The sequence below is a fragment of the Lacerta agilis genome, chromosome 16, assembly GCF_009819535.1.
Source record: "Lacerta agilis isolate rLacAgi1 chromosome 16, rLacAgi1.pri, whole genome shotgun sequence".
Taxonomy (NCBI): domain Eukaryota; kingdom Metazoa; phylum Chordata; class Lepidosauria; order Squamata; family Lacertidae; genus Lacerta; species Lacerta agilis.
Genome location: NC_046327.1, coordinates 38,301,190 through 38,325,924, shown reverse-complemented (window position 1 = coordinate 38,325,924; position 24,735 = coordinate 38,301,190). Strand labels below are relative to the sequence as shown.

General features: G+C 46.4%; 2 protein-coding genes across 4 annotated transcripts in view; one reads left to right on the top strand and one right to left on the bottom strand.

Moving 5' to 3' along the window:
• The window catches only part of SMC1A (structural maintenance of chromosomes 1A), a 29,548-nt gene extending 13,981 nt beyond the window's left edge, over positions 1-15,567 (bottom strand). Inside the window, exons 1-13 of the mRNA XM_033173135.1 lie at positions 15,397-15,567; positions 14,376-14,564; positions 13,785-13,897; positions 12,391-12,594; positions 10,394-10,632; positions 8,815-9,073; positions 7,217-7,357; positions 3,571-3,653; positions 3,145-3,352; positions 2,833-3,018; positions 2,239-2,418; positions 1,536-1,682; positions 138-275 (exon numbers count right to left, since the gene is read on the bottom strand). Coding sequence (XP_033029026.1) covers positions 138-275; positions 1,536-1,682; positions 2,239-2,418; positions 2,833-3,018; positions 3,145-3,352; positions 3,571-3,653; positions 7,217-7,357; positions 8,815-9,073; positions 10,394-10,632; positions 12,391-12,594; positions 13,785-13,897; positions 14,376-14,564; positions 15,397-15,505 — 2,196 coding nt within the window. The 5' untranslated portion in view covers positions 15,506-15,567. The remainder of the gene's footprint in view (positions 1-137; positions 276-1,535; positions 1,683-2,238; positions 2,419-2,832; positions 3,019-3,144; positions 3,353-3,570; positions 3,654-7,216; positions 7,358-8,814; positions 9,074-10,393; positions 10,633-12,390; positions 12,595-13,784; positions 13,898-14,375; positions 14,565-15,396) is intronic.
• Positions 15,568-15,865: 298 nt separating this feature from the next.
• Positions 15,866-23,820, top strand: RIBC1 (RIB43A domain with coiled-coils 1). Of its 3 annotated transcripts, none has more exons than XM_033173136.1 (8): positions 15,866-15,949; positions 17,162-17,292; positions 18,731-18,812; positions 19,157-19,501; positions 21,420-21,538; positions 21,768-21,995; positions 22,928-23,094; positions 23,442-23,820. In XM_033173136.1, exons 2-8 carry the CDS (start codon positions 17,176-17,178, stop codon positions 23,521-23,523), a joined length of 1,140 nt encoding a protein of 379 aa, XP_033029027.1. In that variant the 5' UTR covers positions 15,866-15,949; positions 17,162-17,175; the 3' UTR covers positions 23,524-23,820. The 3 variants fall into 3 exon arrangements, with proteins under 3 accessions (XP_033029027.1, XP_033029029.1, XP_033029030.1); XM_033173138.1 differs by having other exon boundaries at positions 15,906-15,949; positions 17,168-17,292; XM_033173139.1 differs by lacking the exon at positions 15,866-15,949 and having other exon boundaries at positions 17,178-17,292; positions 19,084-19,501.
• Positions 23,821-24,735: the final 915 nt, after the last annotated feature.

Genomic DNA, 24,735 nt, shown 5'->3' with positions numbered 1-24,735 from the left:
ATGCAACCCGCAGGGAATGCAACCCGAGGTATGACTGTACAGCTTTAGCTCAAAGGCAAGAGGTAGCATCCCCTACAAAACTCAGAGAGCTACCTTGGAAGTTGGAGGCCTGAAGGATGTTCAGCAAGCCATCATACCTGGAGATTGAGAGCAAGATGACGGGTCTTGGTTTGCTCCAAGTCACTCTGGGAGTATTTCAGACGCATTTGCAAGCCATGGGCCTGGGACTGGACTTGGCGCAGCTCTGCCTCCTTCCGCTTGGCTTTCATTTGCTCCTGGAAATGAGAAAAGGAGATGCAGGGGGAGTGGGGTGCAGAAAGAAAAATGGAATGAGGAAACAATTTTGTTTTTATGCTGCAGCCAATGTGAAGCAGCTAAATCCCAGGAATAAATTCATAAGGCGTAAAGGAGGATCCCCATGCTGTCTCAGAAAGCTGCAGAAAACTCCGACAGGTAGCTAGACCCAGTCCTCTAAAAAGATGCATTTATGCACTGCGTGAACAGTGCAATTTCAATCAAAAATGATGGTGCCCTATAACACAAGAAAAAAATTAATGAGTTTGCTGAGGCATGTTTTTCTGTAGACAAGAGTCTATTTCATCAACTGCATTTGAAAGCTACTTAGTATTTATTGTACCACTGCTCTTCAGTTTTGCTAAAATATACTAAGTACAGCTGCTCCTCTGGAATGTGTCCACTTCAATAATTTTGGTGAGCAAGTCTCATGATGGATACACCTGGAACCAAGTTATGCATGAGTGGCGCATATACACAGAATAGCTTTTCTTCCCTAGTAAAGCTATCACTATTTGTTTGGGAAATCTTTTTAAAGTAAACTTGACAGCGCAATGGCACCCCCTAGCTAAGGATTGAAGGAATCCCAAAAATGCTTGATGATCTGAGCAATGGGGGCAGTCCACCAGCATAATTTGAAAAAACAGTAATACATAGAATCATAGAGTTGGAAGAGACCACAAGGGCCATCCAGTCCAACCCCCTGCCAAGCAGGAAACACCATCAAAGCATTGATGGTGTATTACACAATGCAAATTGTGTAACTAAGGTGTCCATTGGGGGGAGTAATTGCAAGGAAATCATACTGAACACAACTTCTGGTTCCGGAAAGCTTATGTTAAGCACAACCCCTTCAGCCAAAATGACGTCTCTTGTCTTGTTCTCAACATCCCACTCTTGCCTGGCAAAACACCCCATTACTTCTCAGCTTGTTCTTCCATCAGTCAGCTCATTCTCTATCTGAACTGCTATGAGTTCTGATGTAAACCAAATCCCTGAGATTGCTTCAATAGGCACCCTGTAAATCTGTGTGTAGGACTGTGGTGTCCTTTCTTTTTGGTGCTGTGCTCTCTATCCCTGTTAGACCCCCTGAGCATCCCAAATGAGTCCTGGCGCATTTCTAGCTTGGGACCTTCAATGATGCCCCAAATTCTTCCCAGTCAACATTTCCCTATCCATGCTATCTAGAGCTTGTAGCAGAGCTTGGCAGGCATTATCCTGCAACTCAAAGCCATCCCAACCTTTAGCTCCTCTGTCAGCCTCTCTTTCTTCTCTTTCAGCTTGTCCACAGCCTTTTCATCCCAGCGCCTGGCCTTGGCTTTCAGGTCACTGGCACCTCCTGAGATCACCCCAGACTTCTGGAAGAGGGTCCCATCCAGGGCTACAGTCTGAAAGAGAAAAGGATGAAAGACGGAGCACAGCAAGTCACGCCAAGAAGAAGAAGCCACCTCAGGTCTTGGCTACCAGTCACCCACAGCTAGTGATGGCTACAGTACACAATACGCAGAAGGAAGCAGCACTTTTGGGGTTACAGCAAAGACAGGGCCAAGGGTGTTCTGCAGTTCTGTGCAAACACCAAACTGGGAACTGAGTGCACAATTTAGCATCCTGAAAATCTCATCTTTAAATTTTCATTAAAAGTTTCTAGCCCTCCTGGCTGCAAAGACCAACATGAATGAACAAGATTTGGTAAACTTTCCGAAACCAAAGATGAGACCAGAGGAAGCTATTCATTAACAAGAAGCTGGGGTTTCGGTGTCCTTTTAGTAAAAGCAGAAACCAAATAAAGGAAATACCAGCATGTTTTCTTAGTCTGCATACATCTATGCAGTTAACAGAAATTCAAGGTTCCTTGCTGTAGAATTTTGACTGGCACTGTGTTTGTAGTTCTGGGGGAGGCTGAGAGGCAAGAAACTGAAGAGTGGCTCGCAAGACTTCTCAGACCTTGTGACGCTGGTGCCCTCCAAAGGCAATGCGACGGGCATCCTCCACATTGTCACACACAAGGGCATTCCCGCAAGCATACTGCAGGGCCTTCTTGATGTGAGGCGGCTCGTAGCGAATCACGTCAATCACCAACTTGGCTCCCTTCAGCTCCCGGAGCTTCTCGTCTGTTGGTTTCACCTGCAATATATAGGCGTTTTGGCTCAGGGGGAGAGCAAAGATGCACAGTGACAAGCTTATGCCAGTCTGCAGATCACTCAAAGTTACTCCAGCAACTGAGGTTGAGGCTGTCCATCACCTTTGTAACTTTACATGTATACCTTTGTTTCAAAAGCAGCTTATCGTTGAAGTGAGGTGGCTACATGGGAAGGAGCAAAAGGGGGGGGGGAACGGAGTCCCTTGGGCAAGAGCTCTGTGCAAATCCTAGCTCAGAATCTGTCTGAGGGAGCTACCTATAGAAAGTGTTGGGAGCTGAACAGGGGGCGGGGTAGGAAAAAAAGATACCACCTGATCATTGGCAGGCTTGCACAAACATGGAGATGTATCTATCTCTGCAGTAATCCACCACCATGCCTAGGCCTTGTTAGGCCTTACCTCAAGGTAGTCAAGGGGCAGGAAGGTCTCAGGCTCTCCTCGCTGCTCCTTGATGTACTGGATACAGTCCCGGCCAGTCTTCTCTGAATCAACAATGATGGCGTCCATGTTCTTGCCCAGTACCTTGGTGACAGCGATCTGGTATTTCTTCTGGGTCGGCTGGCAGAGGTCAATTAGGCGCCCGTACTGTGGGAAACAAGAAAATGGAATGAGGCAAGGAGGGGCTCTGGCCTCCAATTCTACCCCACCCACCCTCTGGCATATACCCTCGGCTCTGCCTTGAGGAGCTTGCTATTGTTCTTCTACACTTACCACAGAGCCAGGGTAGAGGCGCTTGATGCTTTCCATGATCTCAGCTTTGCGCTGCTGCCGGCTGTTCTCCTGCCGGTCAATGCGAGCATCCCCCAGCTGCTCCATCACCTGGTTCAGCTCCTTGTTAATCTCATCAATCCGGCGCTTGGCCAGCTCTACCTCCTCCGTCAGCTCCCCCTCCAGCTTCTTTTGCTCCTCCAACGACTGCCTAAAGAATGAGCAGTAAGAAGATGGCACAGACTCCCTGGTCACTCCATGCCTGAATTAGGCTTGGTTGCACTGTGCTGGGAGGGACTAATATGATGGCTTGTAGGGTGGGCCTCCTAAGCAATCCCAAAACAGAGCCCAACTTCCTTATCCTTTCCCCACCAGAGTCTGCTTAAGGCACACATCCCCAATATTATGTGGCCCCTTCCTTGCCCTTACTTGCTAGTAGCAATGTACTCCTCCAGCTTCTCAATACGTTTTTGGTTTTCTTCAATCTCCCGCAATTTCTGCTTTATCTTGGCCTACAAAACAAAATGAATAAGCCAAATGTGAGCAAGCACCAGCGGAGCTTAGCTCAAAGCCAGGGCCCTATTCAACCAATGCCAAAGACCTTAACAAGCAACATTTCCAACCGACAAGGTCACTTAATCTATTGGTCTTAAATTAGTTAGCCACAAACACTTACTTAAGCTGGATCATCTAAGAGGCACTGAAGCCCTCTTCTAGGGAAATAAAGAGAGACTGACAGACAGAAAGCAAAGGTAAAAAAGCTGTGGGGGGATGGGACGGACCAAACTACTCTGGTTATATGAAGAGGAAAACAAAAAAAGCGTTTCCTGCATTCCAAGTAAGGGTGAAATATTGATCTTGGGTATGGAAAGGCTGTATGTCTCTGGAATCCACTTGTTTCATGGAAGCAGGAAATAACAACCCTTCAAGCTTCCCTTACAGCAGGTGTGGGGAACTTTTGGCCCTCCAGAACTGCATCAGCCCCAACAAAAAAAGGTGATGAGAGTTGTAGTTCAGCAACGCCTGGAGGGTAAAAAGTCCCCCAACACCTGACATACCTCTTTCCTGGGAACTTGATCAACCAATTAATTCCTAAGAGAGTTCAGAAGATTTTCTGACAGCAGTCTTTCCTGACCTGGTGTCTCCCAAATTCCCATCAGCAGAAGGATTGGGGCTCCCTCAGCTGGGGAGCAGGAGCACTTTGAAGGAGCTCCCACCCCGCTGCTAACTTGTGTCAGCCAGGGGAAGGTCAGGGGCACCGTAAAACTGCTTGGCTGAGGCAACAGCAGCAGCGTGCCCCTCAGCCAAGCAGTTTAAAGATGCAGAGGGAGGAACAAGCTGTATTGCACCTCACTGATGAAGTATGCAGAGTGCAATGGAGGCTTCACTCAGTGGTATATCGGTGGTGAAACCGTTGCCGCTCCTGAGTCCCTCTGCCTCCAGCACCCAGCTACAGCTTTGCCCTAGGGGCAAAGGGACTCAGGAGCGGCAGTGGCTTCACCTGCAATATACCAAGTGAAGCCGCCATCACAGTCTGCCCCTCATACCAGTCCTGGGCGATATAGCGTCAGCTCACATGAAGGAAGAACAATCCTGCTTAGCACTGGGTTCCAAAAGCGCTGCTTTGAGCAGCTCATGTGATTCTCCTACAAGCAGGCAGTTGGCCGGTGGTGAAGTGTTTTCTTTCCCACTGCTGCTGCCACTTGCCCGCAGGAGAACACCACAAGCTGCTTCAAAAGGGGCTTTTGAGCAGGATTTGATCTCATGGAGATTAAACCCTACTGCCTTGACTGCACAATTCTCTGCCAGGAACAGGGCATGCAGCCAAGACAGGATTAAACCATATCCCCCTGCCCATCAATTGACATTGAGTGGGTGCAATTTGGGGGAAATGGCCCAAGATTGGCCTGTGGGCTGGAGGTTTCCCACAATGTCATAGAGTAAGTTATTCAAATTCCTTTACCTGGATCCTTCTTCAAAATGCAGGGCCTGAATCTGGACACTGACTTATATTAAAGCCTAGCCAGGCCTGCTCCTACTGTGGTTTCTCAACAATTGCACTAATATGAATCTACAAGATACTAAAAAAATCAGACCAAAGAACCTTCACAGTGAGTCTCAAACTAAGAGGTGCCGCGGGGTTCTGTCCAGGGTCTGTTGTTGTTCAATGTCTTTGTAAACAACTTGGACGAAGGAATTGAGGGGATGCTCATCCAATTTGTTGATAACACCAAACTGGGAAAGGTAGCTAGTGCCACAGAAGACAGAATCAGAATTCAAAATGACCTTGACAGATTGGAGAACTGGGCCCAGGCGAACAAAATGGATTTCAAAAGGGAAAAATGTAAGGTTCTACACTTGAGCAGGAAGAACCAGCTGCACAAATATAAGATGTGGGACACTTGGCTTGCCAGAAGTACATGTGAAAAGGATCTTGGAGTCTTGGTGGACCGCAATCTTAACATGAGTCAACAGTGAGGCAGCAGCAAAAAAAGCTAATGCTATTCTAGGCTGCATCAACAGAAGTCTAGTGTCCAGATCAAGGGAAGTACCATATTTACTTGAGTCTAAAGTGCACCTTTTTTGCCAAATTAGGCTGTGAAAAATTGGATGAACATTGAATTCGATGGTGCATTAGACTTGAATAAATACACACTTCGCTGCCAGCTTGTGCTAGCCAGCATCAGGATGTGGGCTCCATCCCATCTCTCCATTGAGGGGTGTTCAGCTGTGCACCCCTCAATGGAGCAGTTTAAAGGACCTTGCACCTAGCCACTGGATAGCAGGAGCCAGAGGTAAGGTGTGGGGTCCTTTAAACTGCTCCATTGAGAGGCGCACAGCTGTGCCCCCCTCAAGAAGCTACTACGGGTAGTGGAGGAGGAGAGGAGGGCAGTTCCCTGTCATCTGCACAGCCCTGCCGCCTCGCTTGGCTCCTCTCCCCTGCCAGACCTGCAGCGCCTCAAAACTTTCAGCTTGTCTGCTGTAAAGAGTGCACCTCTTGCCTATGCGCATTACATTCGCTAGCAAATACTTTTTTTGGTTTCAAGGTTCTGCAAACTGAGGTGTGCATTAGACTCGATGGTGCATTAGACTCCAGTAAATGTGGTAATGGTCCCGCTCTATTCTGCTTTGATCAGACCGCACCTGGAATACTGTGTCCAGTTCTGGGCGCCACAATTTAAGAAGGATATTGACAATCTGGAACTTTCTGACAGTAAAAGCTGTTCAGCAGTGGAATGGTCTCCCTCGGAAGGATGTGGACTCTCCTTCCTTGGAGGTTTTTAAGCAGAGGCTGAATGGCCATTGTCATGGATGCATTGCAGGGGATTGGACTAGAGTACCCTTGGGGTCCCTTCCAACTATGATTAACAGTTATCCCACCCCCTTCCCTGCAGGCCAGGGTGATGCAGCCCACGGGCTGAACTTCCCTGCCCATCACCAACTGGAATGACAGTTTGCTTTGTTTCCTCCTTCCTGCAGCACAACAGTCAATACATTTCACCTTGTCTCTGTCTCCCCGCCATTCCTGTGCAAACCGTTCACTTTGTAGGCACTATCTATATACAAGCTGCTGTTATGGCTCCTCACACATTTTGTGCTTAAAGTCCTCTCTCTTCTTTGACACGGCTTTTGGCAATAGGATGATAAAAAGGCAGGGGGTGGGGGAGTCTGAGATGACTGATGAGAAGGAAAGGACGGGAAAAGTGATGGGGAGAATGGGAAGGAATATAGGAGAACTCCTTTATGCAAAAATTTGAGAGGCACTAGGTGCAATTCAGTGGGGGTCCATAAAAAAGCGACAGCACATAACACTGAAGCAGAGGAAACCTAAGCTGATCAGTAAAAGATGAGTGCAAAGTAAGAGAGAGGAGTTAAGCAACTTCACTCAGTTTGCTCAACTGTTATAAACATGCAGATTCAGGACAAAATCTAGTTATTCTAGGAGCAGGTGAGTTTCTGTTTTTTTCTTAAAGGGATTGGGCAATGCACATCCTGAATGGGTGGCAATGCAGGCCAAGTCCTGGAAATAGGAGAGAAATGGGGAGGGCCTGCTCCAACAGGGAAAACAACTCACCTCAGTTTCTACTTTCTTCCTCTCCTCCAGATCAAGGCGGTCCTGATCTGCCTTCTGGTCACGGTTGAATTTCTCCAGCTCCTGGGCCAGTGTGGCTGCTCGCTTGCTGGCCTCTTCCTTCAGCCGGTGGTATTTCTTCACCTGTTTGATAAAGGTAGGAAGCAAAGAGAGCGGAACATTTTGGAGACAGTTGCCCAGGACACAGAGGTGGTTGCCTTTGAGAGAGCTTCCCCCAGAACAGCTACCTAGGAATGTAAGTTTGGCCACAACCCTTCTTTGCCCATGTGTGAACACACCTGATGCTTCTGCGCTGCACAACCCCCCACCCCCAAATGTTGAAAATGTTGAAAGAGGCCATCAATATCCAGCAGAAGAGCATAGCATTTGTAGACTTATAAATCACAAGTTTAGTCTCTGGAATCTCAAATGGAACCACCTCTCCCTGTAAAAATCCACCTGGGAACTTTCTCTCTCTCGGCTTCCCCCAAGATGCATACCTGGCCCCTTCATTGCCCACTTTTAGGTGCACTTTAAATTAAGGTTACCAGATTTTTTTCAATGAATCCGGGGACACTTTTCAACTTCCTACTAAATAGATGGATTTTGTCAGGGGACTGATTTGTAAATCCAGGGACTATCCTTGGGAAACGGGGACGTTTGGTAACCTTACTTTATATATCATTTTTATTTCAGCAGGCACTGAGGGTGGGAGCTATGACTTCTTGTGCTTTAAAAAAAAAACTGCTGCTTTTAAATCACTTCTATTTTACTGATACAATTTATTTTGTTATTTGACTGTATTGCCTTTTAGACACCATGAGTATTTCTTGCTATAGCAGGGTGGAAAATAAATTGCATAAATATTATTTCAAAAATTGCTTAGGGCAGTTCAGTATAAGGTAGCTCCTTTTATCCTCCAAAGTCACATGAAGTCTCTGACATGAATACTACTCATATTGATCCAGAGCAGATGTCAACATATAGTTAGCAGAGTAAAAACTTAAACATGTTGCAGGATTCCCAAAAAAATAGACCAGAGGCAATTAATACTTCATCCAGCATAGCTTTACTGCTACTGAAGGCAAATGGACATAATGGTCACAAATCCAATACATTCAGGATTGGTACTGTCCATAAAGAATCCAGTTGCAGTAGACTTAACTTAAACTTACAATAACTTATAATAAGACTAAAACCTTAACACTAAGCATACTATATACGGAACACCACACCAGAAGGAAAGAGATAGAAAGTGAAACCCAGGCTCCTCCTAGCCTCTTATTATAGTCAGCATGACCTTGACAGAAGAGATAACAGGACCAGTTTAAGCCAGCTATACTCAGCTTCTCTGAAGGAATAACTCAAACATCATGAATAGAATAGACACTTATGTGTCAGCTGGAAATTTCCAGCCTGCACCAGTTTCTTTCACACAGAGAAGCTTCCAGAACCCTCTTGAATTAATTAGAATAGGAAAGACCTCTACACATCAGATCGATACCTTCTGTACCAAGAAAGGCAAACTAACAGTCTCCTCCATCCAACACTGTTTGGAGCCAGTACCACATATCCCATCTCAGCTACTCCCTTGACCATACCTGGTTCTCCTCCAGTGTGAGGTCCCGGCCTTGGCTCTGGCTCTCTTCTTCCATGCGTTCCTCAAACTCCTGCCGGGCCTTCTCCACAGATAGCATCTCCTTCTCCAGCTCATCCATATCACCCTTGCGCTTTTTGTACTGCTTCTGGGCATTCTGCAAGGACTTCTTGGCAGCTTCCAGCTTTTTTATCTTGTGGGACGTATTTTCCTTGGCCTTGATGTACTGTGGGCGCTTCTGGTTCAGCTCAGAATCCTTTTCCCTGCGAAACACCATGCTTTTGTTATGTATGGCAATTGCATACCCAGTTTCCATGAAAGCCCAAGACAAACTCCCGTTCTAGATCAGCATGCTATAAAGTCAAGATGGGAAACTTGTGGCCCTCCAGATGCTCCTGGACTACAACTCCCATCAGCCCAAGAAAGCACAGCAAATTGTAAGGGTGATCAAAGTTCAAGTCCAGCAGCATCTGAAGGCCACAGTCTCTCAACCCCTGTTGTAGAAGGAGAAAAGATAAAACAGGTTCCTCATCCCAGTTCTATAATTTGGGGACAACGCGTTCAGCATTAATGCTCTTCTTATCAAGGCGCTCCTGATAAGCTTCCAAGGAAGCCCTACGTTTCTCCCCAAACACTATCTGAAGATCTCTGGAGTAGATTAATTGTAGTAACAATAAAATGATCTTGCTTGAGATAGTCTTTCTATCTATTGTTGTACATACATTTTATAATTCTGACAACACTCTAAATCAATTTGCTTTAGGACAGGGATGGGGAGCCTGTAGCCCTCCAGATGTTGCTGGACTAAACTCCTGTGATCTCTGACCACTGACCATGCTGGCTAGGGCCAAGGGTAGTTTTAGCCCAGCAACATCTGAAAAGTTTCTTGCCCCTGATTTAACACCATAGCTTATTACAGTCAGAGGAAAAATGTGAACCCTCCAAAACCTTCCAAATTCTATGCAAAGTTTACCTGAATTATTAAAACCATAACAAATTCTGCTAAATAAGCCCATAAACATATTCCTCTACTCCCAAGATCACACCAGATCCAAAGCACTGCCAGGCTTGAACCAACAAGATGGAAGTGATTGCAGAGGAATTATATTATGTTTCTCTGTCCATTTCTGGTATGAATTTCCCCCTTCTCACTGAAAACAACGGGAGAGAGAGATTTAGACGTGCTCTGGAGACTGTGTACATTTCCCCATGATTTTTCTTGGGGGGGGGGGGTTTCAGTGGACCAGGATGATCTCCAAAACCAAGCTGTTTCCATATCTGTCACAGATAAAATCAAGAAATATTTTTATTTGGGATTAGTTAGCCCTAGCCTTAGCCTCAAAGTCCCCACACGCAAAACCACATTGTTAACTAAGCAGCTATTGACTGGTTGTCCGGTACAATTTTAGGGTTTGTTGGTACACCTGATTTGTGTTAACACAGATCCTGTATATGCAAGAGACCTCAGGGTGATTGGATCTAGGTTGGTAGCACCAAATATCCAGGTTTTGCTTTTACAGTAGATCCCAGAATTCTGAAATCAGATTATTTGCTTCCCACTAAACTAAAACCTATCAGCTTACTTGATCTCCTTCTCGATTTGCTGCTGCTCTCTCATCACTTTGCCCAGCTCCTTCTTCTTGTCCTTGAGCTCATCCTCCACTTTGTCCATGCGCTTCTTATCCTTATCAATCTCTTTGTTTTTGGAGCCCAGCTCCTTGTTCAGTTTTTCAATTTCAGCTTCATTGTGGTACAACTTGAAGAGTTGCAGCTGGACTTGAGCTCGCACAACCTCGTCTTTCAAGCGCTGGTACCGATCTGCCTGTCTCCCAAAAAAGGAGAACATAAGGCATAAGCTGTGGCAACACATGCTGCAAGCCTAAAGGACTTCAAATCCCAAGCACTAAACAGAGTCTCAAACTAAACCCACTTTACCTTAACAGCAACATCACACTTTTCGGGCTTCAATTTTATCTCTACTTACCAGGCAGTAAGCCTCATTGAATTCAGCAGGACTTACTTCTCAATAGACATACAGTGGTGCCTCGCAAGACGAAATTAATTCATTCCGCAAGACTCTTTGTCTTGCGGAAATTTCGTCTTGCGATGCACCGTTTCCCATAGGAACGCATTAAAATTTAATTAATGTGTTCCTATGGGGGGAAAAGTCTGGGGGCCCCTCCCGACCGGCCCCGGAGCCGCGCGCCGCCGCCTTTTAAGGCTGCAGCGAGCGAACAGCAGCGCTGCTGTTCGCTCGCTGCAGCCTTGAAAGGCGGCGCCACGCGGCTCCGGGGCCGGTGGGGAGGGGGGCCGATCCGACGGCCCCCCTCCCCACCGGCCCCGCGCCGCCTTTTAAGGCTGCAGCGAGCGAACAGCAGCGCTGCTGTTTGCTCGCTGCAGCCTTAAAACGCAGCGCCACGCGGCTCCGGTGCAGGCTTACAGTGGTACCTCGCCAAACGAATTCGTCTGGTGAAGCACGGCCATAGACGAATTTGTCTCGCGAGTCAACTAAAAACTCGCAAAACCCTTTCATTTTGCAAGTTTTTCGTTGTGCGAGGCATTCGTCTTGCGGGGTACCACTGTAGTTAGGATTGCATTGTTAGGCTGCAATCCTAAACTTTACTTACCTGAGATTACTGGTATGTCCCACTAAACACAGTCCCTCTCAGGGAATCTAGGAATTCAGAAGTACTGCACTCTTAAAAAGTACTTAAAAAGAGAGAAAGGAGGGCAAAATATGAATGTAATAAGGCAGGGCACCCTGAAGCCAAAGAGGTGAGGGGAAGATGAAGACAGCTGTAAGGCCAATTTTATATTTAAGAAGAAGAAAAATGTCACTGAAGAACAAAAAGAATGAGGCAGCAAACAAAGAGAAGAGATAAGGAGAGAAAATAAGGAGGGGAGGAGAATGAAGATGCTTGAAAATAAAAGATCAATTCCTCAGAGTGGCTGGATATAACGAATAAAATCAATATTATTTAAACTAGAATTTTAATCAGGAAAAGGAAGTGAGTATAAAGTTATATTTATGGGCAGAAAATTGTTTAGATAACAAAACAGGGAACTGAGGGTTAAGGATTCATAACAGAAAGAGGAAGACATAGCAAGAAGGGCATGCCGAGTCCTATCCATTCTCAAAAAAAATGCCAGACCTCACCTAGAGCTAGAACGTGAAAATCCCAGACACTTAAACTGTTGTGCTGGGGCCAGAACACATGGAAGGCACAACCATGCCACCAATCAGAGCAATACAGTACCAAAGAGGCAACTCCCACCCAACTGAGGACCAACAAGCTGTATCACCCAGATAGGGGGAAAGAGATGGTGTTGATATTATCATAACCAGAACTGGCCCACTTTAACCATGACATTTTAAAAAATTCAGCAGAAGTTGAGGGTAGTGTTGGTGGCTGAAACGAGGAAGAATATGGATGTGGAAAAGGTGGTCGAAAACAGACTGGATTTCCACTCGAACTGCAGAAAAATAAATAGTTTCCACGATTGAAGTGCCAAGGGATAGTGTGACAACATTCTAGACCCATAAGGAAAACACAGCCCAATGACAGCTTTCAGTTTTTACCTCTTCTTTTTCCTGTTTAGCCTCCTTACGCTCTGCTGCAATGTTCTTTTTCCGATGGTAATTGAATTGAGTATCTTCTTCTGCCTTGACCATCTCCTTCTTGCGCTTGTCGTACTCCTGAGCCAGCTCCCCCGAGCGACTGATCTCCTCAAAGAGTGCTGTGCGCTCCTTGGGGTTCTTCATGGCAATAGACTCCACCGCACCCTGGGGCAGTGAAAACAGGCAGCATCAGAACAAGCCAAGAGATTAATCTTATCTAGTCACCTCCATTCTTCTGGCATGGATTGAATAATATGTGACAAATCAGAGAGGCAGGTGCCACCAGTGACACAAGCAGTGGAAGTCTGTGGCACAGCTAGACCCTGTAGGTCTGATTTTTTATCCGTCTTTTCAGAACCACACTGCTGCCATCTTCCCAGCTCAATAGGCTAGAGGCAAAACCATCCCTCAGGCAATGGAGTCTGCATTTGTACTTTTGGGTAGCACTAGAATGGCACTATTAGAAGCAGGAACACAGGAACCTAAGAAGCAGCCTTGGACAGAGTCAAACCACTGTCTACACCGACTAACAGTAGCTCTCCAGGGTTTCAAACAGGAGTCCTTCCCAGTCATACCTGGAGATGCTGTGGACTGAACAGGAACCTGTTGGTTAGAGAGCTGGACTAGAACCTGGGAGACCAGGTTCCCTACTCAGCCATGAAGTTCACTGGAAGACATGGGCCTGTCACTCACTCTCAGCCTAACTTCCCTCACAGGTAAGTTGCTGTTGTGAGAATAAAATGGGAAGGAGAAGTATGTATGCCACTTTGAGCTCCTTGGAGAAAAGGTGCTATATAAATGTAACTAACAAAGTATGTATTGCTCTGCTGCTGAGCTAGAGCCCTTCCTCACAGCAGTAAGGTTTGTTAAAATAATTATTTGTTAAATTAAACGTTAGTCATCACTAACCTGTTAGCTTGAATCTCACATCTCTGCTCTCCTCCTGGTAGGATTACATGAACCCATCCCAGAATCCATGTAGAGTCCATACTATATCCCACAAAGCACAACCACTTGCCATGATGGCTGTGTACTACCTGCTGAAGGTAGTATAACATTGAATACCAGTTGCTAGGAATCCCAATTAAGTGTACTGTTGCACCTAAATCCTACTTGTGGGCTTCCCAAATATATTTGATTGGCCAATGTGAGAACAAGATGCTGAGTCAGTTGGAACACTGGCCTGATCTTACATGGCTTTTCTTATGATCTTAAATGAACCTTTGCTCGTAGTGTTACGAGAAAGTCTGCTCATGTCTGGCTGTCACCGTGGATTCTGGGTGGGAAAATGCCAATAAATTTATGTTCTACTATAGCATGTGTGTTTGGGGAGATTAGAAAGGGGGAGGGCTTACCTGGAAGACTAGAAAGTTCCTAGCTTTGATTAGAATGCCCAGTTTCTCCAGCTCCTCACTGTATTCACTCAGCTGTACCACTTTATTGTTTATTTTGTACTCTGATGAACTTCCTAGAAGACAGACATCTCATTTACTATCATTCAGACAACACTAGAAACTCAAGACTTCCAAGTTCCAGAAGCTCCTCAACCCTACTCCTCAATTCTGAAGATGATGATGATAGGGTTGGAAGAATGCCTTAAAAAGGACGTCCATAGAAAACAAGTAAATGCGAAAAGCAGGATGGGATCTCTTTGGAAGAATGCACTAGCAGATTTAGGGCCATTGGCGACTCAGAAATAAGTTCTATAGGGTTCAAATGGGGCTTACTTTCATGTAAGCATGTAAAGGCTGAACTAGCATTCACACTTTCAAGGAAATAAGCCCCACTGAACACAATGGGGGCTCACTTTAGGACCTCCCCCCACATTGCCCCTTTCAGAGTAGCCCAGTCTTCTTTGCTCGAGCCACCCAGCAACATGGCTTACCAGAGACTCCTACAACATGACACTCACCCAACCATTTCCTCACCCTGCCTTCATAGCTCACCTACGATGACCCTTGCAAAGGTGCGATCTTCAGCACCATCTTCAGAGTAAATCATGCTGACAAATGCCCGATTGGCAGCCGGCTTCCCTACAGGGGCCCCATGGATCAGGTCTCGCAATGTCTTTACTCTCAAATTGCTGGTCTTCTCACCAAGGACAAAGCTGATGGCATCCATGAGGTTTGACTTGCCTGGATGGAGGACAACAAAGTAAACCATGATGCATTTTAGCAAAAGTGCCATATGGCTTTCCCTCAGAGTGTCATTTGAGGTTTCACTTCCTGGGCCCTAAAACCATTGTAGCACGTGCCACCCTGTAACCTGTGAAGATTGCCTCTGAGCATACACAAATTTATTTCTTGCATTGAATGCCTCTTCTGATTTGGGGTGGGCACCCCAAGATTTGAGCCTCTCTAAAAAAAAAAAAAGCACTGTCTCCCCTTTCCTGACAAATGTCACCACTAAGAATGTCCTCAACCCTGCCACTTAGTGCTCTCCCTTCTCAAATTTCACACAGTTTTGGGGGAGTGCCTTCCCCCCTCTTTGCCACAGTTGGCTGCCTCCTCCAGCTATTTAAACCCCAAACTTTCATAACCAAGTTGCTTCTCATTAATGCCTTCCCTCTACCTGCACCATTATTTTGAAGGAAAAACCCAGTTGGGTGGGTTTGTCTTCTCAGCAACTGCATGACGGGGGGGGGGGAGTCTGCAGGTGCGCCTGTCAGCATGCGACACCTGGTTCCAAACAGACAAACGGAAAAGCGTCCCCCCAACATTTCACCCAAAAAGGTGAAAAACTCTCTCAAAGCGGTGCATCCGAGAGACTACAGTCATTCACAGCTGACATAAACGCGCAAACCAAATTGGCGCCCCCACCCAGCCCTCCACGCCAAGCAGCGGGCGCCCCCCAAGGCGGGGCCTTCCTCTAGGCGAAGCCCGCCTGGCCCCTCGCGTGACTGAAATGCACCGATCCAGCGCTCGGACCCAGCCCCGACCCCGCTCCACCGCCGCCTGCCCCGCACACCAGATCCGTTGGGCCCGATGATGGCCGTGAAGCGCCGGAAGGGCCCGATGATTTGCCGCCCCTTGTACGATTTGAAATTCTCGATCTCGATCAGCTTGAGGAACCCCATTTCGCGGGCTGCGGAAGACGGCAGAGCAGAAACGGAAGGGAACTACGGGGCCCGGCAGGGGACACGGGCCAACGCGGCCCCCGGGCCAGAACCTCAAGGCCCCCCGCGCCAGACCACTCTAAGGCCTGCTATGCCACAACCAGAACGCGAGCGCGGAAACCTCGCGAGAACTCGGCGCCTGGCGTTCTCCAAATCCGGGTGTCCCACCTCCCTCGAAAAGCCGACAGCTGATAGGGCGCTATTGCCCGTTTTGTTTTGCATACGTAGCTCCTCCCTCTTCCCTTCTAAGACGTTGGGAGGAGCGTTCTTCCAAAGGCGCTCCCGCCCTGCCTGCCCTTTTCTTTTGGCTGATAGGTTCCTCCACTTCTAAATTTGCATAAATTTCAAAACAAGCTGGCTTGTTGGCATAGCAACCAGGAGGCCGCAAACATTCGGAGGGAGAAGGTGAGCACGGGGCAGCGGTTGGGAGGTCTAGGGGGGTAATAATAATATAACCCTGCATTCTGGGATCAAATCAAAAACCAGGATGGCTTTTCTAAATCAGGGAGGTCCCTGGAAAATAGGGACACTGCTTTTTCCCCTGACAAGGGACTCAAGGCAGTTTATTGATAAAAACAAGAACTGCTAAAAACATGCGGGGAAACAATAGTTAAAAAACAATAGAACACTGATAAAATTAAAACTATATATAAAAATCTATTGAAACCATACAAATAACTGCGTACAATAAAACAGCACAGCACCAGCCAGGTGCATTTTGGTACCTAAAAGGTAAAGGTAAAGGGACCCCTGACCATTAGGTACAGTTGTGTCCGACTCTGGGGTTGCGGTGCTCATCTTTGCACTTTGACGTGCTTTCGAACTGCTAGGTGGGCAGGAGCAGGGACTGAGCAACGGGAGCTCACCCGATCTTCTGATCAGCAAGCCCCAGGCTCTGTGGTTTAACCCACAGCGCCACCTGGGTACCTACCGTAAAGTGGACCCCAAATAGCGCCTCCTTTCCCCACCAGGGAGGAAGGGGAAAGTGAATGGTTTTCAACATTTTGCTTTGTTGGGGGATTGAAATAAAGGCAGTCTTGTGTTAGAACACTGGAGAAGACAGCAATCACTAGGTCAGGGTTAGGAAACCTCGGGCTTATAAGATTGTTTCCTCCAAACAACAAAATGTGGGAAGTAGAGATGTGGTCTTTCATGGGGAACTTGATCATGCAGGCAATCCCTGCCACAATCAGTGTTACCAGTCATATGCTCAATGCTTGAGAAGCACTGAGCAGAGGCCTTGCAAAGTGCTTCGCACTGAGGTTTCAACGCAACTAGCTGGCTGCCGTGCACTTGGGAAACGCTTCCCAAGTACTTCGACAGGTGGGCAGAGCAACCCACCTGTCAAGCTTGGTCCATGGGGTGGGCACAGATAAGCATCTGGCCCTCCTGACTGAAAAGGTTCTCCAACTCTGAAAAAGGCAGATCTGATGTTGGAGAAAAGCTTGTTCCATGCTTCCCCAAGACCTATCTGCAAATTGTTCCAAAACAGATAGAGAGACAGGCCTAGATATCTATTCCGACCACTCAGATAAGATTAGTTAGCAATGGGGTGGAGCTGGGTCTGCTTTAAAAACTTGAATCTCTCTTCCTCTGACAAGAAAACACAACCCTCAGTTACAGGTGCAAAGATGTATAAAGTCGACATCCAGCCAGATATAAAAGAGGCAGCTGCCATTGAAGCCCGCAGGAACCGGGAGAAGCAAAGACAGAGCCGCATCTTTAATGCTCGCTACCGCACGATGGGGGTGAGACATGGAGGGCTATGGAGCCATGTGTTTGGAGGAGGACTGCCTTGATTTCAAAGTTCTGGGAAGGACTCCTTAACTAACCCTCAGAACTGAGATACCTGTGGGAAGTAATCCCTGTGCACAGACACCTTAACCTGAAGACTCCTTTCCAAATTTACTCAGCTTGTCAGCTCGTTCAGTGAGATACAGCAAGAGGTTATTTATTGGGGATGGGGATATGGGCTAGGCTATGGGCAGTTAACATGCTGCCTTCTAGATGTTTTGAACTTCAACTCCCTTCATCCCTGACTAATTGCTATGCTGGCTGGAGATGATGGGAGTTGTAGTCCAAAAATCTTAAGGGCATCATGTTGGCTACCTCAGGACTATACATTAATCACTTGGAGAGAGCCTGTGTGGTGTAGTGGTTAGTGTCAGACTAGGAACTGGTTAAAATCCCCACTTTGCCATGAAGCTTACTTAGGGACCTTGGCTATTCACTTAACTCACAGGTTTGTTGTGGGGATTAGTTGAGATGGGAGAGAACCATGAACCACCTTGAATCCCTTAGAGAAAAAGGTGGGATATAAATGCAATAAATAATTTATTCACAGGAAGTGATTCATAAATACAAGAATAGACTCTCAGCAAAAAAAATCTTGTGAATAAGGTTCCAACTGAAGGGGTTGAAGTATTATGAGTGAAAGCAAGGACAGTTCATTTTCTGTAATTCCATTATTACAGGCATCATTTACAGATGACAAGAGTGTTCATCTCAGTGTTTTACATAATAGATTACTCCTGATCACTCCTCAAGAGCACCTATATTTCATGGTCTAGATGCTCAGTGGTCGTATATTCTGTATATGCAGGTCAAAAGCTTAAACCTGAAGCCTTAAAAACATCAGATCTGTTAGAAAGATAGGATAATTGATAGCAAAGGGGACAGAGGCACTTAAGGCAGCTTACAGCAAAAAATAAAGCAAGTAAAAATATTGAAGTATAGATAAAAAATAACCAAAAGCAGCAGGAAATTAGGCAAAACCAGACCCTATTCTATTGCATCAGTTGGTGGCAGGACAAGTAGCAGGTCCTACCAGGTGAGCTGTGAGAACAGGCAAACTAATGTGGTGGGGGGGTCCTTTTAAGCTTCTTTATCCTAAGCTATTTGGGGCTTTAAATGTAAAAACAGCATTTTGACTTGAGCCCAGTAATAAACCAGAAATCAGCAAAGCTGGTACAGGAAGATAGGAGCCAAATAGCTCTGGTCAGCAGCTTCAAAGCTGTATTCTAAACTAGCTGACATGAAATAGGAGCGCTTATGCCATTGCATCTTTCAGGTTCCTGCATGTTATTTGTCTTTATTTGGGAGGGCAGAATGCAAAATCCTGTATTCTGTTTGCTTCTGAAACAGCCACATCCGCTGCAGCAACTAACTTGTAGTGTCACTTTTAAGGTGGATGTGGAAGGTTTGAAGGCCCAGGTGGAAGAGCGAAAACTCAGAGAAATTGCAGAGAAACGACGTGATGAAGCTTTCGGTAAGTGTTTCTGCTCTATTTCTCTGTGAGGTCATCTATCTCACTTGTCTCAGGGCACTGGTCTGGGGCCTGAGCAAGTCAGTCTCCACAACAGTTAAATTCAAATGAAAGAAAGTGCAGGAGGTCTGGCAGAATGAAATGCATCAACCTCAGCGGGGTTTGCATTTTTAAAAATATATCCACTCTTTTGACCATAACAAACAGGCAGCCAATACGGTAAACAATAATTGTGATAATGAACATCCTTGTCTTGTTCCCTTTACATCTCCAGGTTTGTCAGTCTGTTCTTTTTCATGAGGCACACAGAGCAATGACTGACAGCATCCTGTGCTGTTCTTATGCAGATGCAGATCGGGTGCAGTGTGACAAGATTGCACAAATGCTGGAAGAGGAGGAGCAGCAACGGAAAAAGCAGCTTCACCAGGCTCTCTTGGATTTTCACCAGCGGGAGCAGCAGCCCTCCATGCGCCGGGAGTGGGACATCCATGACCCGGAGGCGGCACGCAAAGACCACCCAGCCCGTGTGAGTGACGATGACCCTCGCTGTGGTCCTTCTAGCATGCAGCGCTTTGCTGGCGAGGACCTGAATGCGCAAGCTCGGCAAAAACTTCTCAAGGAGCAGAACAAACGCATCCTGGAGCAGCAGAGAAGTGAACGGGAGAAGGACCTTGCTGACCGTAAATATGCTGGTATGTTCAGGATGGGGTGTGTGAAATGCCCTTGAGATACTTTGCTTGGGGGCACAGGAGTGCGAAGCTGGCGTTGTGTGGGAGGAGGCCATGCAGCTGCTGTGGTTGACAACGGAATGTGGAGAACAACATCTAGCTAGTCCCAGCATTGGCCCTGCCCAAGACAGTGCCTCAGGTGGGGTAAATCATTCTGCATACCGTTTCCCTGCTACGTCCTTGCCCTCAGTTCTGGGTGAAAATATAGAACTGCAAGCTTTGTTTGTTTCCGTTGAGCTCTACTGAATAGCTGTCCTCTTCTTAAGACCGTTTGTATTACTCAGAAGAAGTTGGAGATGAAGGAATTCTCCTGCATTTTCTACAAGCATTTCCATGCTTTACTTTGCTATATATTTTCTGACTAAATCTCTGCTGGGGTTCTCTCACCAAAGAGTACTTGCCCCAAACTGGGTCTTGGCATCCAAGAATCCTCCTTTTTATATTTTTGGCACCAACAAGATTTACCCAACTGGAATACAGTACTGGTTTGGGTCTGAAGGAATGAATATTATATGTAGCTGCATAACATAGAGCCGGAAGTCCTTTTATTTTCTTCTTTATCTTTCTTTAGGTTTTTTCCCCCTTTTCTCCCCTTTTCTCATTGTTTAAGTTTCTCCTTTCCTTGTCTTTTCTTTCTTCTGACTTTTAGACTAAGTAGCTGTTTTATCTCAGTATATTATAGAATCAATAAATATTTTGGGTTGTTTTTTTTAAAAAAAGATTTACCCAACTGGACTGATGGGTTGGAGGCGAATCTTTAAGAGCAGTGTTTCCCAAAGTGGATGATACCGCCCCCCCGGGGGGGGGCCTAGAATGATTCAGGGGGGTGCTAGTAGCCTCAGGTGCAATTGGGGGGCATTGAATAAAAATAAGGGGATGGTGGGTATGTAGACACTTACCGCCAGGTTGGGTGCTGTTGGTGATGGCGACAATGCCTCCCTTGGACCCAGTGGTCCTGCTGGAGGCGAGGGGTTTTCCCAGGCTTGGGTGAACACTTTTCAGCTTCACCCAGTCCTGGGAAAATTGCTTGCCTATTTACAACATCTTTATTTACTATGTTGTAGGGTGTAGGTAGAAATCAACACACACACACACACACACACACACAATTTTGCGAACAATTTATTTCATTGCACTGGAAACATTTTCTTTCTTATATTTATTGTGCCTGACTCACAGACCCCCCCCCCCGATGCCAAGCCATGGACCCCATGTTAAGAACCTGTGCTGTAGATAGAGGCATAGTAACCAACTACCTGTAACTCTTTGGTGTACGTTTCTTGTCTAGGTGTGTGCTAGTACTGTTCAAAAGTGAGCACAGACCAGCTACTATGAGCCATAGTTCCCGAATACAGGCAACTCCCCATTTGCGCACAATCGGCACTTGCATGACCACGGATGCCTGTGCCATTTTTGGCACCACAAGGAGGCAGGGCAGGCTGATGCACACAGTATCTTGGAATCCAAATCCAATGCAACCCCTTCATAAATTGGGAATTGCCTGTCCTACTATAGGGCTGATCACCTGCTCTGACATGCCCTTCTCATGTTCTGCTGTTAGCTCAGTGGTACACTCTTAGGTTAGAGCACTGGCTTGTCTAGTCAACAACAGGTGCTGATGCAAGCAGTGACCATGTTTCTCCTTGACCAGTCTTCCATGTCAGAGTGAACCCCACTGTTGGAACTGGAGAAGGAAGTCATCACTTAACTTACTACCAGCATCACTGAAACAGTTAGGAGCTGCAAAGCAACACAGATGTGTCTGTCTCCCATTCTGCTACTCTTATGCCATTCCAAATCTACTGCCTCGCTTTGCCTTATGGGAGGATTGTGTGTGTATACATAGCTTGAGTGCATGCCAGAACACCTGCTTTCCTTGTAGACAGCCTGGAAGACAAAAAGAGGATAGAGCTGGACCTACGAGCCCTGGAACTGGCACGTTTGGAGGACGAGTGTCGCAAGGCCAAAGCCATGGCAATAGCTGACTTTAATCGAGCCCAGGTACCATCTTCCTATATTCATTAGCTATTCATCTGCATTGTTCTCCAGATGTTTTGGACTCCCAACTTCCATCATCCCTGATCACTGGGCATGCTGACCAGGGCTAGTGGAAGTTGTAGTGCACACATGTGGAGAGTACCAAGTTGGGAAAGACTGGGCTAGAAAGACATGAGCACAAGGCTGTAGATGCTGTCGCAACAGCATCCCATCTTCTCCTTTCCCAAACCAGGCTGCAGAGGTTGCTGAGCAGCAGCGTCTGGCCCAGCAGCGTGAGCAGGACAATAACTATGCAGAAATCCACAACCACCTGACGGGTGACCTCCTGACAGAAAACCCTGACGTCGCCAAAAGCCTTGTGGGTCCACACCGTGTGATCACGGACCGCTGGAAGGGGATGACTTCTGCAGAAGTGGAGGCTGTGCGGAAAACACAGGAGGAGCAGTGTAAGGAGAAGCAGGCAAGTGGCGGCACAGCAGATGCTGCAGCAAGAAAGCTTGTGAGTTACACAAGTTCCTTCTTGACTAATGCAACTAAGAGGATGTCCAGAAAATGGTGGGAATGTGCTGACATGGGCAATACAGATGAGTAGGTAGGTCTCTGCATAATATGCAAGGTGTGTGTACACAAGGTGGCAATCCATTACCTGTCCAGGGCACAGTGGTGCTAAGTAACATGGACTGCTTTCCCTTGTAAGCTCAAGAATGGTCCATTATGTAGGAGAGAAGAGGGCAGCAGGTACATTGGCCTAAGCACAGCCCTTATCTCTACATTTTAAGAGCATTTTCCTTATTGTGGGATTCAGCTAAGTTATTGCATGCATAGAATGAGGTCCATCACCCCCTAAAGCAGATTTAGGGGGCACACAGGGGAAGGAGATGGGAAGTCCTGTTGCGCAAGCAGACCTTGTTCTGTGCACACACACCCCACTTGGTGCTATGTTGAATTCCTCTGCTATGCTGCCCGGGGGGTGGGGGTGCGGTTACACAATTTTGGATGGTGTTTCTTTCCCAGATGAAAGATCAGAGTCTTAGCTTTCCATCCTTCTGAGCTTCTAATGGTACTTTCCTATGCCAGTAGGAGTTGGCGAATGTAGGCAGCTGGAATGTTACAAAGGTTCTGTTTCCCTCTCAATATATATAAAATATAAATCATAGTTCAAATCTTCATAGTGCTTTTACATTGATTAACTCAAGAATACCTTACAACAGCCCTGTAAGGGAGGACACTACCAACTCCATATTAACATTTGAGGGGGTTAGGTAACAGTTGAGAGAACAGTGGCTTGTGAGTTTGTAGCAAGAGTAGAGATTTTACCCAGGGGTGAAATAGTTTTCACTTCTATCAGCCACATTGCACTATGCCTGAGCATCTTCTCTCCCACTCCATTAGAGGCTGCGGGAAGAAGAGCAGCATTTGGAGGCTGAATGGGACCGGCAGCGGGAGTTGGCTGGCCGTGCTGCCATGGAGATGGAGCAGCAGGAGCAGAATTTTCGCCAGCAGCTGAGGAAGAGCCTGGATGCCTACAACCAGGATCTGGCGGATGCCCAGAAGTCAAAGTGAGTAGGCCAAAGATGAAAGGTTCCTCCCTGCCCCCGGGAGATGGAAATGAGGCAGCCTCAGATAGAATTGCAGGTACCCTGAAGGACAGGCTGAGGTTTGTCTAGAAGCACCACCACCTGAGCTCAGTGCCTTTCTTCCCCCTAATCCTTGCTACTCTTTGTTGTGATCCAGGGGTGAGGGAGATGCATTAGGCACATATTCAGAGGCATTTTCATCTTTTCTTCCTAGGTTAAGTCCTGCTACTGAAAACAGACGCCAAGGCTGACTCTTCCTTGGCACTAATGAAGTGACAAACATTTCCTTGCCTTTTCCACTGAACACACTTCTGTTCTTTGTTTTACAGTTTGCAGTATATGGAGAAAGAGGTCTACTCCAATGCACCCACAGCCCAGTACCACTTGCAGTTTAACACTAGCAGCCGCTGACTGAAGCATGACAAACCCAGTTCCAAAGCTGGCTGGAATGAAGGCTTTGTGTTCAGTAAAGTATTTTTTTGTGCCGTATTTACAAAGGGAGTCATCTGCTGGCTGTAATGTAGAATTACAAGGACAAAGCAACTGATGTTTGCTAGACCACAGTTTCCATTTAGAGCAGTTTCCATGATATTGCATGAAGACCACTCCACAATTGCTCCTCGTGGATGTCTATACCAGTGTAAAATGTTGCCCAACCACATGGCAAGCTACTTTGCATAAATGTCTTACCATATGATTGTTAAGTGAGAGTGAAGTGTAGAGTGAAGTGGCTTCCCTAATGTGTGAATGGGTCCTTGGAGAAGAGAATTAGAGTAAGGGGCTAGGGTGGTTTGTTTTGCACACACATCACAGAACAGAGTGCCTCAACAACAGAATGTGGAACTCCAAGGGGACATCTGTATACAGCTTTTCCTCAGGATCAGGTGCTATTATTTCTGGGATCTGTAGGTGGTTTAGCTCAGAATGGTTTGCTTATCCACAATTGCCAAGAAATACAAGATCAAAGCCATCGGGGCAAACTGCATGGTCAGCTTCTTGCTCTCAACAGGGAGACTAAACATTGTTTGAAGAATTCATAAATTCTTAATATAAAATATCTAAGAAGTGAACAAGTGTATATAAAATACATTGTGTTCTGAAGAGCCTTGTGATCTTTGGTATACAAACATAAACATCATCATCATCATCATCATTGCCATACAATATAAAGTATAATAATAAAAACCCCTTTATTGTATGTTAATGCCTGCAAGCTAAAAACAAATTCAGCAGGGCCTGACCATGCTTGCTGGTGCTTGCAGTTATGCAGTAGCAAGACTAAGGCTGGAGTCCAGAAAGCCACTCTGCCCCCATAAACTGCGATTCTCAGCTTTCATGTGCAGCAACACAATCTGATACACAGCTTTTCCTGGCTACAGGAGTGTGGTATCTGAGTTTTATAATTCAAAAACCAGAGAACAGGCAGGATAAACTGGCAGTGGTCAAAGCCAGGGTATAGGACTTCACTGCCCCACACTAACATACGACCCTCCAACTACCACTCTTCCCTTCATACTCCCTGACTTGCTTTGCTACTCCATACTACTGCTATTTCCACCCCCAAGAGCTCTAAATAATTTGAAAGCTTTAGAAATAAGTTGCCTACTTTATCTGCACAATTTG

What these genes read in the sequence shown, in the direction of transcription:
- RIBC1 (XM_033173136.1), top strand. Translation starts at nt 17,176, where the DNA reads ATGTATAAAGTCGACATCCAGCCAGATATAAAAGAGGCAGCTGCCATT. An exon ending in ACGACGTGATGAAGCTTTCG is followed by an intron (nt 18,813 to 19,156) that starts GTAAGTGTTTCT and finishes GTTCTTATGCAG; the next exon opens with ATGCAGATCGGGTGCAGTGT. An exon ending in GCGGATGCCCAGAAGTCAAA is followed by an intron (nt 23,095 to 23,441) that starts GTGAGTAGGCCA and finishes TTTGTTTTACAG; the next exon opens with TTTGCAGTATATGGAGAAAG.